The sequence below is a fragment of the Coenobita brevimanus genome, chromosome 69, assembly GCF_032717465.1.
Source record: "Coenobita brevimanus isolate Jiangsu-jjx chromosome 69, ASM3271746v2, whole genome shotgun sequence".
Lineage (NCBI taxonomy): Eukaryota > Metazoa > Arthropoda > Malacostraca > Decapoda > Coenobitidae > Coenobita > Coenobita brevimanus.
The window spans coordinates 21,122,447-21,135,047 of NC_137022.1; the positions used below are offsets into that span (position 1 = coordinate 21,122,447).

At 46.7% G+C, this 12,601-nt stretch overlaps 1 protein-coding gene across 1 annotated transcript; it reads right to left on the reverse strand.

Annotated features, from left to right (window-relative positions):
- Window positions 1–440: 440 nt before the first annotated feature.
- Window positions 441–1,136, reverse strand: LOC145406148 (uncharacterized). The gene has a single exon (XM_080277344.1). It carries the CDS (start codon window positions 1,134–1,136, stop codon window positions 441–443), a length of 696 nt encoding a protein of 231 aa, XP_080133470.1.
- Window positions 1,137–12,601: the final 11,465 nt, after the last annotated feature.

Below are 12,601 nucleotides of genomic sequence, written 5' to 3' on the forward strand. Positions count from 1 at the left end.
CTCCACAGCAGTCTAGCTGTCATTCTCCAAACCAGACTGGCAGTTACTACGAAGATGCTCAACATCACCAGTACATAAGACCATGAAATCAGATAATCAAATACTCCACAGCAGTCTAGCTGTCCACGGTCAGGCCTATCTAATTCTTCTTCTTCTTGTGGGTTTAAAGGTCATGGCCAGAACAATGGCCCAATGCCCTGCCAATGCAAAATGCTTAGGGCCTCACATTATATGCGGGAGAGCTGTCTAGATTTTCGGATAAAGTCAGACGTGCACCTCACGACTTGTTCTCATAACTGAGGGTCCCCGATACCGCCTCCTAGGAGTGTGTGGAGAGACAAACTGAGAACTCCCAGAGATGCCAAACGTTCCCGCAAAAGGGTGTGAAGGGAGTGGAACCTAGGACACCATAACATGAAATGTTCTATGGTTTCTTCAACCTAAGGACACCACTGGCACCATGGGTGCTCTATCATACCCAAACGGTACAGGTGCCTTGCAAGGCCTGTGTGGCCCAACCGTAACTTGGTGATGGCTACATCAATATCTCTACAGGGATAGCGTGCCCAAGGGTGTTCAGAGGAGTCAGAGTGAAAACGCCCAAAGTGGGAGGCAGGTAGGGTGGTCGCAAGGTGCGCATTCCAGTGCGATATGCAGGCGCTGCGTGCAAGTTTAGAGAATGTGGCACTATCTGGCGTCACATGGACCAGTGTACTGGAGATCAGTGCTCGCTTTGCTGCTGCATCTGCAATTCCATTGCCACGGATGCCCACATGCAAGGGAATCCACTGAAGGCGGAGGTGCCAGGGAGGAGTAACAAGGAAAAGGAGATGTTCCATGATAGCATGGACAGTCCTGACATGAGTCACTGGACGATCTGAGAGAAGGAAGGTAAGTGCAGACTGTGAGTCGGTGTATAAAACTACCGATTGAGGCTGAAGGAAAGTCCGGATAAATTCAAGGGCCTGGAGGATGGCTATGAGTTCTGCGGTTAGGACATCATACCGCCTGCTGAATGACAAAGTTTGGTATATGGAAAGATCTTCAAAATAGGCCGCTGAGGCAAAGGAAGATGGAGGGGAGTGAGACCCATCCGTGTAAATTCTCAGAAAGTCCTTATAAACAGAGGAGTCCATGCTGTAAAGGAGCTGCCGTGCCAAGACTGCATCTGTTGACTTCGAGAACGGTACTGGGAAGTAGGGGGAGACATGTGGAGACAAATCCTTCCAAGGGGGCACTGGGGGAAGAGGGGCCACTGGGGCAGGCCTGGGCAGATCGAGAGACAGGGTGTGGTAGGCTTGGATGCTGCGGATAATATACGGTAACTTCACTTGCGGCCAAGTTGGGGGCTGACGAAGGACTGTGGAGAGGCAGTAGAGGGAGGAGACCGGATGGCTGGAGGGCCAAAATGCAGTGAAGCAGCCGACAGTCCAGTTCCATGCAGTAGATGGAAAAGAGCATCACCCCTGACTATGTATAAAGAGAAATAATTGGGGTGGACTTGAGGGCACCTAGGGCAATGTGAAGTGCCGTGTTCTGGACAACATCCAACTTCTTTTGGTGGGTCTGGGCAGCCGATCTGTAAAGGGTGGTGCCGTAAATGATCTTACTGTGGACGAAGGCCAGATACAGTTGGAGAAGAGTGTTTCGATCAGCACCCCAGTGAACTCCTGCGACACACTTCATGATGTCCAGGCGCCTAAGGCATGCCGATTGAAGATGGTCAATATGGGGGGCCCAGGTGAGAAGGGGACTGTCCAAATGGAGGTCCAGAAACTTGTGCCGGGTCCGGAGGGTGAGAGGTTCTCCAGGAAGCTGAATCGACAGGATGGAGAGGAGCCTCCGTTGGCCAAAGTACATAAGAGCACTCTTGGGTGCATTGACGTTAGTCCCCCGTCTGCAGCCCAGGTGGCAAAGGCATCCGCAGCCTGTTGGAGGCGATGTTGGGCTTCCCATAGGGAGGCAGCACTGCAGAGGATTGAGACATCATCTGCATAGACTAAGATGGATACTCCAGGAGGATGTGGCAGGTCATACATCAGTACACTGAAAAGTAAGAGACTGAGGCATGATCCCTGTGGAACTCCCTGCCTGACTGGGGTAGGGGAAGAGTACGTACCCCCAAGGGAAACACGAAAGGATCGCCCCTCCAAAAACTTTGTACCCAGGCCAGTGCAAAGCCTGTGATGCCAGGACAGCACAACTTGTACAATATTCCATCATGGGAGGCAGAATCAAAAGCCCCCTGGAGATCCACGAAGGCAGCCAGGAATATCTGCTTATGACAAAATGCCTGGTGGACATGATGGTCAAACTGGAGGAGGATGTCAGATGTCCCCCTCTCTGGGCGGAATCCACACTGTACCTCAGACAGGCGGCAGTCGTGCACCAGCCACCAGGAGAGCTGACGGCACACCATCCTCTCAAGCACCTTCCCAACATTGGAGTGCAATGCTATCGGTCTGTACGAAGCCGGAGAAGAGGGGTACCTCCCCGACTTGGGGAAGGGCAGGAGGTGGGAGGTTTTCCAGTGTGAAGGGAACATCCCTGATGCCCAGCTGTTGTTAAAGATGTCTAAGAGCGACATCTGAAGGCGGACAGGGAGATGAATAAAAAACTCATTAGGTACTAAATCTGGCCCACATGCCTTCTTTGGTAGTAAGGTCTGCAGAGCAGAAGAGAATTCTGCCTGGGTAAAAGGAGAGGCTAAGCCTGCTGGAGGGGAGGGGGGGGGGGGAGATGCCTGCCTGAGTGACCCTGAGTAAGTGCTGAAGACTTGGAAGTGGAGCTGGGGAACCAAATCTAGATCCAAAGAAGGCAGCCAGTAAGGTAGCCTTGTCTTGGAAGCCTACCAGAAGGTTACCCTCCTTTACCAGAGGATACGAATGGGTGGTAGGGCAACCCTTCATTACTCGAATAAAGGACTAGGTCCGGGATGGTGAGCTTGAGAATGACAGGGTCGAGCAGAAAGCAGACCAGGCAGCACAGCGAGCTCAGGTGAGGGTCCACTTGCATTCTGCATCCCTATTACAGTGAGTGTCTCGGTGGCTAGGGCAGGGACATCTCCGCCAGACATTCCAGGAAGACCTCCTAGCCTGGACAACCCTGGTGCAGTCCTCTGTCCACCAAGGAACCGTGGCAGTGCCTCGGGGATGTGTTGAGGACCTGCGGAAGGTCGCCTCATCTGCTGCGATCACAGAGGATGTATAGGCGACCCTCCTGCGATCACAAAGGATGTAAAGTCCATCACGCGATCATGTAAGGGTCCTCCAGGCAGAGGCCCAGTGTTATCAAGGGTCGCCATAAAGGAGGACCAGGACCCTCATGTGAGGATCCAATGTGGATGAGGTGGAGCAGAGCAGGGTGGGGAGAGATTGGGGACATCTAGGATAACTGGAAGGTGGTTAGACCCCAAATATGCGCCAGTTCAAATGGTTGAGCCTCCAAAAACAGGATCCCCCACACACAGATCAAGTGTGAAAGGTAGGCCTGACCCCAAATATGGGCCAGACCAAATGGTTGAGCCTCCAAAAACAGGATCCCCCCCCCCGTACAGATCAAGTGTGGAAGGTAGGCCTGAGTGCAGGTTAATACGGGTCTGTAACCCCAATGGGGTGAGCAGGGTGAAGCGATCACTCTCTAGCAGAAACCGGAACAGGGAAGTTCCTGACCTATTGCCAGAACCTCGGGTCAGGAAAGAATCCCAATGGGGGTGTCTGGCGTTAAAATCACCAAGGAGGAGGCACGGTGAAGGGAGCTGGTCTTGATAGGCCCGGGGTTCTTCCAGCCCTATGTCCTTGCATGGGTTGTAGCAAACCGCCACAGTGATCCATCCCTACATGAGGGATATACAGACCACAAGAACTTCCAACACCCCTCAAGGGGGACGGGTCAATGGCAGAACCAAGCTAGGCACATCCTCCCTGAGTGCGACATCTAGACCTCCTCTGACACCCTGACGATCAGCTCGGTATACAGTGAAATCCCTGAGTGATAGATGGAGATGTGGAGATAACCAAGTCTCACATAGACCAATAACATCTGGAACGAGGGCCGCTATTGTCTGCTTGAAATTGAAAGTTTTCCGAAGGAGCGATCTGGCATTCCAGAGGAAGAATCTATGTAGAGGTGAATGAGCCATCACTGGGGTGAGAGTAGAGAGAGAAACTGGGGCAGGAGGCTGACACATATGTCTATAAAGGACTGTCCATTTTTGTACATGGACAGGGCTGTAAGTAGAAGGTCCACAAAGGATCCTGTAGAATGGGCACCTGTGGGGTTGGCATATGGGGAGGCGTGGAAGGTTGTCCTTGGTACAGGCTGACATGGAGGGGCAGGAGATTCACCAAGTGTGGAGCCCATCTCAGGAGATCTGGGGGAGGCAGCGTGAGATATGGTTGGAGCTGAGGCAGTTGTGACCATTAAAGGAATGGAAGTGGATGAAATTACACCAGGCTGGGTGGAAGGAGCTACTGAGTCTTGTGCGGCATGTGGGAAAGAGGTCCGAGTTGGGTGGGAACGCTGTCGACGGGGCTTGGGTGGAGGGAGAGGGTGGAGCAGCACTGCTGACTGCGAGGTTGGGTGGGAGGACACGGCAACTGTTCGCTCCACTTCACTTGGTTCAGTTGGAGACTCACCAGTAGATGTTTCAGGAAGATCTTCCAATGCTGAAAAGCGGTTGTTAACCACTGTTGCGTATGTTAGACTCTCCTGAACAGGCCGGGAAATCCAACTGGGAGCTATATGTGTTGTCGAGGGGTTGGAGCTGGGAGGAATGCAGCCAGATGGATTAAGGGCAGGTAAACGGGTGTTGACATCCGACAGGGCTGACGGGTCAGCCCTAGCAGCGTCATGGATGGCAAGTGCCTGCTGGTAGACTGGGCGCATGCAGGAGACAACTTGGTGTGCGCCACCGCAGAAGAAGCAGTAGGGGTCATTGGTGCATTGACCACCCGATGGGGATTTGCATGGGTGGAACCTGCTGCAACGAGAGCATCGAACTTTATTTTTACATGATATTGTGCCCTGCTCAAATTGATGGCATGTATAGCACCTCAGGATGGGAAAAGTGTAAGTCCCTACAGAGTAACATATGTGGCCAAATATGACCTGCTCCGGCAGGGGGCCCCTGAATTTGAGCCGTACCACCCTGGCTGCTACTGCTGCCTCACCACCAGAAGGGCGGACCATGAGGCAAGTGACTTCCACTAGCTGGGAGGAACAGTTGCCAAGGGAGCAAAGATTGCAAAACAGTTCCTCCTCCGTGACATCAGGAGCAACAGGCCCTATTTTCCCATATGAGAACTCGCCACTGGAAGGTGAGCGAGCCAACCAACACCTTACTGGCCAGTCCCCCAGCTGGGTGAGGGACTGGGTGAGGGACTCTGGTGGTAAAGTCATTTTGGCCACATCATCTGCAAAAACACAGAACCTAATAGCTGCTCTTTACCTAAAACTCTGAGTGATCACTCTATACAATACTTACCCCATGAAGATTTGTTGATGGCATCCAACAACCTGCGGGGATTAAAAAAAACAGGGGTATTGTCAGCCGACCTTGCTATGTAAACGAGGCTCCTTGGTTCACTGGGGACATCACCAACTGGGGCAGAAGGCCATATCCACTTTTCCGGGGCACCTTCCTCGTCACTAGTGGCGGAGGCCGTCCTCACCCTCTTACCAGGGGCAACGACTTCATTGGCGGCAGGGGTGAGGTCCATATGGACATCCTGTGTGGTGAGGCCGGTCATGGAAGACTCCATGCCCGGCCGAATACCTGGCCGTTACACTCACTTTCTTATGAAACTGGGACACTGTGGTGTTACTGCGGTATGCCCAAAATAAGCTGGCTGTGACTGTATGGCAGAGATGGGTTTACACCTGAGAGTAAGACGGTTGACAACACGGCCGGGAGGAGCACGTCCAACAACAACCGGGTCTAGGCAGTGTCCACCCTCAGGTCTATCTAGGAGGAAAAAAACAGTGAAATATTTTGGTCTTTGTGACATTGTCCCTATGTATTACTGTCTAATTTCAGGGTTATATGCCCCAGGAGTCTGGACCTACCAATACTTATATTGATTCAGTTCATAAATCACTTCATCACAACTTTATCAAACCTAATCTTTGTGCTACTGAGTTGTCCTAGAGGTACCTGGTTGTTACTAGGTTTGCCATCACTACTAGTCTCTCTAAAACCAACAAAAGTCTTCACTAAAGCACAAACACAGAATACTTCATCTTTAAGAGAGCTATCACACTAAGTCTTACATATCTAGCATAATAACAATACCTGAATACCACAGAAATCTTACCTGCACTGAAATATGAAACCCAGGCATTGTTGTGAGTGACCGTCAGCTGTGGCCCTGGTATGGTTTGTGACGCCACAGCGAGGGTGCATCAATTTCGCGCCAGGTACGATAATCTCCAACTTTGAATATTTTTTTCATAAATAATAAATCGGAGAAAAATAATAATGATATTCGAATGATTACAAGTGACCTTTTTATTACTTTATGTAACTTATACATGACTGTCAACCAGTCCATCAGTGGGTAAAAAAAAATAAAATAAAATTTTAAAAAGTAACCCCCAAAGGCCAAAAGAATGCGTCCTACTGGTGGTGTGTAAATGTGGTGTTCATGTGGGTATTTGTGTAAATATGATACACACACAGTTCACATAATATGAATTGCCCACAATGATTCTCCTTCATTCATTTCTGATTCATCACCTAATCCTGTGTTGCCCCACACAGAGCGTGGGAGCCCGGAGCTAGGCAAGTTGGTCCTGATATTTAAGACAAGAGTGACCAGCCTCACTCATCCGAGCAGCATTTCGTGAGCAATAAACCCCAACTACCCCATAGAAATAAAGTTGCACCAGCTAAATCCAACTGGAGAGCCTTAATTGCCCACTAAACCACCAGGCACCATAATCTGGTAATATGGCTACCATCCAGTGTAATAAATGGTCTCCTGGTGTACACAAGACCATCTGGCTTGTTACTCAGTGTGGAGTCATCCATGAACAGAAGGAAGAGGAAAGAATGAAGGAAAGGAAGACAAATGAGGAAGGATGGACAGAAGGAAGAGAAGAAAGGGCAGGCACCCGTGAGCAGCACAAACGGATGATGAACACTCCAACCTACCAAAAAATGATTCTTATACAGTAAACCCTCATTATACGATGGGGTTCCGTTCCTGAAAACCCCATCGTAAAGCAATCCGTCGTATAGCAATCCCATTATAACATGGAGTCAATGGGGATACGTTCCCAGACGTGCCTAAACTCTCACATACACACACCTTAGCACTCACATACATGAAATATCCTTATGTTTAAACATTTAAAGTAACACATTAATAGTGAATAAAGAGAAAAAAGCATGAAAACTACAGTATACAGTAGATCTTACCTTTACTGAAGCAAGCAACGGTTGTTTATGTGGTTCCTAGACAATTCGCCATGAAGTCGACAATTCACCATGAAGTCGACAATTCGTCGTCATAATATGGACGTTCCCCGTCAGGACAATTCCCCGTCATTCTATAAACATACTTATTACTGATTAACTGATATTTTAATAACTAATTCTCAGGGGGATCTATCAAAGTCTTTTTTCATTCAATAGTATTGGCTTCGGATATCATTTGTAAGTTGCACTTTTAGACAATATTTAACTTGTTTCTACCTTGCTGTAGTTGACTTTGAATTATGTTCTAGCATCACTCACAGCTGTTTTCATTAATTTCCATTGGTACTACAACATCCTGGGTATATTTTAAAACGACTTTGAAGAGGTACAAGTAGTGTACTAAAAAACTAGTGTACTTCCTAAATAAACTGATATGAAAATAAGTGACGGGGAATCATCCTGACGACGAAAAGTCCCGATGGTGAACTGTCTTGTTATTGTTGTGATGGCGAATTGACTTGATGGCGAAATATCCCGAAACATTTATATAGACGTAACATGAAGATAATTTGTATAATTCCAAAGTATGTCGATCGTTCACTTAAGGTAATTAGGCATTTATATAAATGCCAATGTCTCGTTTGTAGCCTTATGCTAAGATGAAGGATCGATCATAATTCAGCTGATTCATGTTTCAATATATTATTATTTTTCATTTATTGCCCATGATTTGATGCCATATTTTACATTTACTATATAAACAATAAACCACCATCACTTTTATAACTTACATAATTAAAAAAACTAGTGTACTTGCTAAATAAACTAATACGTAAATAAATGATGGGGAATCGTCCTGACGGCGAATTGTCCCTACTCGGCCTCACAGTCACAGGGACTCACAGCCCTCACTCATCAATGTCAGAACTGCCTGGCTGGGCAGGGCTAGCTAATGAGGCTGGACCGGTGGACAAGTGTATGTGGTCTAATGCCGACAGTGTGAGGACGTTTTTGCTGCGTTTGCACATTCACTGTTCACTGAGCCGCGGATGATCCATCGTTGTTGCAAATCGTTCCCATTGTATAGTGGGCATAGGGTACTAAAATTTTGACATTGTATAAGCGAAATATCATACAATGAGGCATTGTATAATGAGGGTTTACTGTACTTTTTTATTTAGTTTTATACCTTTTTATTTAGTTGTAATATTTATGTCCACTTCTTACTACAATGTGAGTAAAGAAGTGGTATACTGCATATAATAAAAAAAAAGGTAGTGAATCATAAAATTAGGGAACAGTAGCTCCAAGATGAGACAATGAATGATATTTGGCAACTTCGTTTAAGCTCAGCTTCTACAGCAAATCCTTTAGTTGACAGAAAAACATAACACAGATCTTGCCTGTTTCTTTATCCATCAATCCATCCATCCATCATCCAATCCTATGTTGCCTCAGGAGCAGCATATGAGCCCGGGGCTAGGCAAATTGGTCCTGACATTTAAGATGAGTGACCAGCCACACTCATCCCTGAGTGACATTATCTGAGCAATACAAGTTTCTCTAATTGTCAACACCAAACTACATGCACAATACACACTAAACTTCCTTTCCAAAATTAAAAAAGAAAAATGGCGTCATTAAATCAGGGCTCGAAGTCCGGGGGGAGGGGGGACTCAGACAGATGCCTGGAACCACTGTCTGACTCACTACTTCTTCATTTCTGCAACATTCGCGGCCTTTCCCCTAACTTTCTCTCTGTTGAACACCGCCTCTCCTCCTCTAAACCTCACCTTCTCTTCCTGTCAGAGACTCAGCTGTCTGAGGCAACTGACAGCAAACCCTTTTCTGTTTCCTCCTACTTTCTCTATACCCATTTCAAAGCCAAAGGTGGCTGATGTGTATATGTATGCAACGACCCATCTTGCTCTCGTGTTCCTGACCTTGATTCTTATGAATTCTATACTCTCTTGCTTCGGCTTTCTTGTCATTCTCTGACTAAATATGTCTGTACTGTTTACGTGTCTCCTAATTCTACTGACTACCAAAATTCTTTGACTATCTTACTTCTACGATGGAACACATTCTATCCATTTCTCCTTTCTCTGAAATCTCCAATCTAGGAGATTTCAATGTTCACCACCACCTTTGGCTCTCCTCTTCTTTCACTGATCCACCTGGTGAACAAGCCTACATCTTTTCTATTCTTAATGACCTAGAGCAGCTTGTACAGCACCCTACTCGTATCCCTGACTGCCTTGGAGAGAGCTCCAACATACTTGACCTCTTTCTCACAACTAATCCTTCTGCTTACACTGTTAATCTTTCCTCTCCATTGGGCTCCTCCGATCACAACCTTATTGACCTGTCCTATCGCTCCGGTACGGCCAGTGGACCCTCCAAAGAAACGTCGTCTGTGGCACTTTGGAGCTGCGGATTGGGAGGCATTCAGCCAGTGCTTCTTTGATTTTCCCTGGAATGATTAGTGCTTCCATGGCCGGAAGCCATGTGGTTGTGCCTTGCGCATTACGGAGGTTATTCTCTCGGGCATGGAAGCATACATTCCCTTCGCATATCCTTTGACTAATGCAAGAAAGCCTTAGTTTAATCACGCTTCTTCTAATGTTGTCCGCAACAAGCAGAGAGCCTATAAAAGGAAACAGGGCCAACCGACTCCCACCGCTGCCACCAAATGTCACTCTCAATTCTTGTAGTAGGAATTAAAGATGAATGCAGTGAGTTGATCTTAATTTATTATCTTCAGAGAAAATCTAAGTTGAGCAGGGTATGTCTTACAGAGACAATATAATAAGTAAGTCTAGTTGGGCCCCTCTTCTTGTTCACTCTCTCCACTACCTGTCGGTTCTAATGCTAGCCTCCTTCTGAGCTCTGCTTCCTAAATTCTGGTGAAGCAGGGGTCATGTCACGTGCATTACACTGTAATTCGAAAGTTCTAGAAACCTGTGTGTGAGTATGTGTGTGAATGGTCACTAGGCTTTGTTCGTATGCTATCTCGCTGACACACTACCTATATCATCCCCTGACTTGCTACTTCCTGTGTATTGTCAGCATTTCCTCTGTTAACTTGCAAGATCATTTCCCTTTCCCAGGCTTGCCTGGAGCTCTGTCCATCTATCTATTTATCTATCTATCTATTATGATTTGTAATTATAATATGGATTCCTAACACTGAATCACATCTTGTTTATGTTTCTGCCTGGAATCGAGCTAAGTCTGTTCTTTGCTCTGCTAAAAATAATTTCATCCATACTAAATGCGGACGGTTAGTGCCCCTCCCCAGAAAACAACTAACTAAAAAGATAAACAAGAAGCCTCCGACAAGAACTGACCAAAAGATGATGACCCAGGGCCGGACAAAGGACATGGTAACTGCAACATGGAATGAAAGAGGTGCGAATGATGAGGTGAAAGAGAGAGAGATTGTCCAGGTGCTTGAGGGTGTGACAGTTGATGTATGTGGAGTAACTGAAACTAAATGGAAAGGTAAGAGTGTGAGACAATGGAAGTATGGATGGGGTATCTGTGCACGAGTAGGTGAGAATGAGGGGGCAAAAGAAGGAGTGTGTATAGTTGTGAGCAAAAGATGGAAGAAGAACATAAGAGAGTATGGATCAGTTGGGTCAAGGATTGTGTGGGTAAGACTGAAAGTTGGAATACAAATGTGGGCGACCATGTGTGTGTATGCGCCAACGCAAGATCGTCCAAGCAGAGTGAGAGAAGAGTTCTGGACAAATGTGGAAGTGTGCATGGAAAAGTTTAGAAGGAATGAGTGTTTTTGATCGGTGATATGAATGGTAAAGTGGGGAATGTGAAGGTGGATAGAATAGTTGGTGAGTGGGGTGTAACTGCTGAGACTGATGAGAATGGCAGTGCGTTAGTGGACATTTGTGCTGGAAAGGGTTTGGTGATAGCCAATTCCCTCTTCAGGCATAAAATGATCCACAGGTATGCATGGCGAGTAATGAGAAGGGTGGGTGGTAAACTGAATGAAAGGAAGGCAATGATTGATTATGTGTGTGTGGATGAAAGGATGCAAAGAAGTGTAATGGATGGAAGAGCTTATAGAGGTTGTAGAAGTGGACTTTCTGACCACTACATGGTGGTGGCCAGAATCAAGATCCAAATAAGATGGAGAAACAGAAGAAGGGAAGGACGGGAAGAAGGAGTATATGCAAGGAGAGTGGAAAGGTTACAAGAGGATGAAAAAAAAGCAGAATATAAGAGAGAAGTGGAGGAACGATTGGTCAAATACGAATTGGAGCAGACTGGGGTCGTGGAAGGTGTGTGCAGGATATTCACTGAAGAAATATGTGCAGCACGTGATGTGGTGTGTTGGATGAAGAGAAGACGGAGGGAGGTGCAAAGAACAGCGTCGTGGAATGAAGAGGTGAGACAGGCAGTGGCACAAAAGAAGAAAGCATACAATGAATGGATGAGAAATAGGGGCATGGAAGAAGTAGAGAACCGGAGGAGAGAATTATACGTAGAAAGGAAGAGAGAGGTGAAAAGATTAGTAAGAGAGAGTTAGAAGTGGATGAGGAATTTGGAAGGGATTTGAGTGTAAAGTGGAGGGACTGTAAGAAAATGTTCTAGAAAGAGGTGAGGAGAGTAAGATTGGGTGGAAGTGAAGTTAGCAGGAGAGTAAAAGATAAAAATGGTAGATTACTAGAGGAGAAGGGAGAAAAAGTGAGCAATGGAGAGAACACTTTAAGGAATTGTTGAACATAAAGGATGGAAGTAATGCGAGTATAAGCGGCGGGGGAATGGCTGGGAGAAGGAGGGAGGTGAGAAAACAGGAAGAAATCAGTAGGACAAAAGTTATGAAAGCAATGCAGAAAGTTAAATTGGGGAAAACCCCAGGAATTGATGGTGGTGAAATGTTGAAGCATGGAGGAGAGATTGTAGTAGAATGAATGTGGATGATGTGCAGATTGGCCTGGGAAGGTAGAGTCCCGGAGGATTGGAAGTCAAGTATAATTATTCTCTTGTACAAAGGAAAAGGGGAAAAAGAAGTGTGTGGTAATCACAGGGGCATTTGTCTTCTTAGTATAATAGGTAAAGTATATGGTAGGATACTTATTGACAGAGTTAGAGAAAGAACAGAGGAAGTAGTTGGAGAAGAACAGGGAGGCTTTAGGAACAGAAGAGGTTGTGTAGATC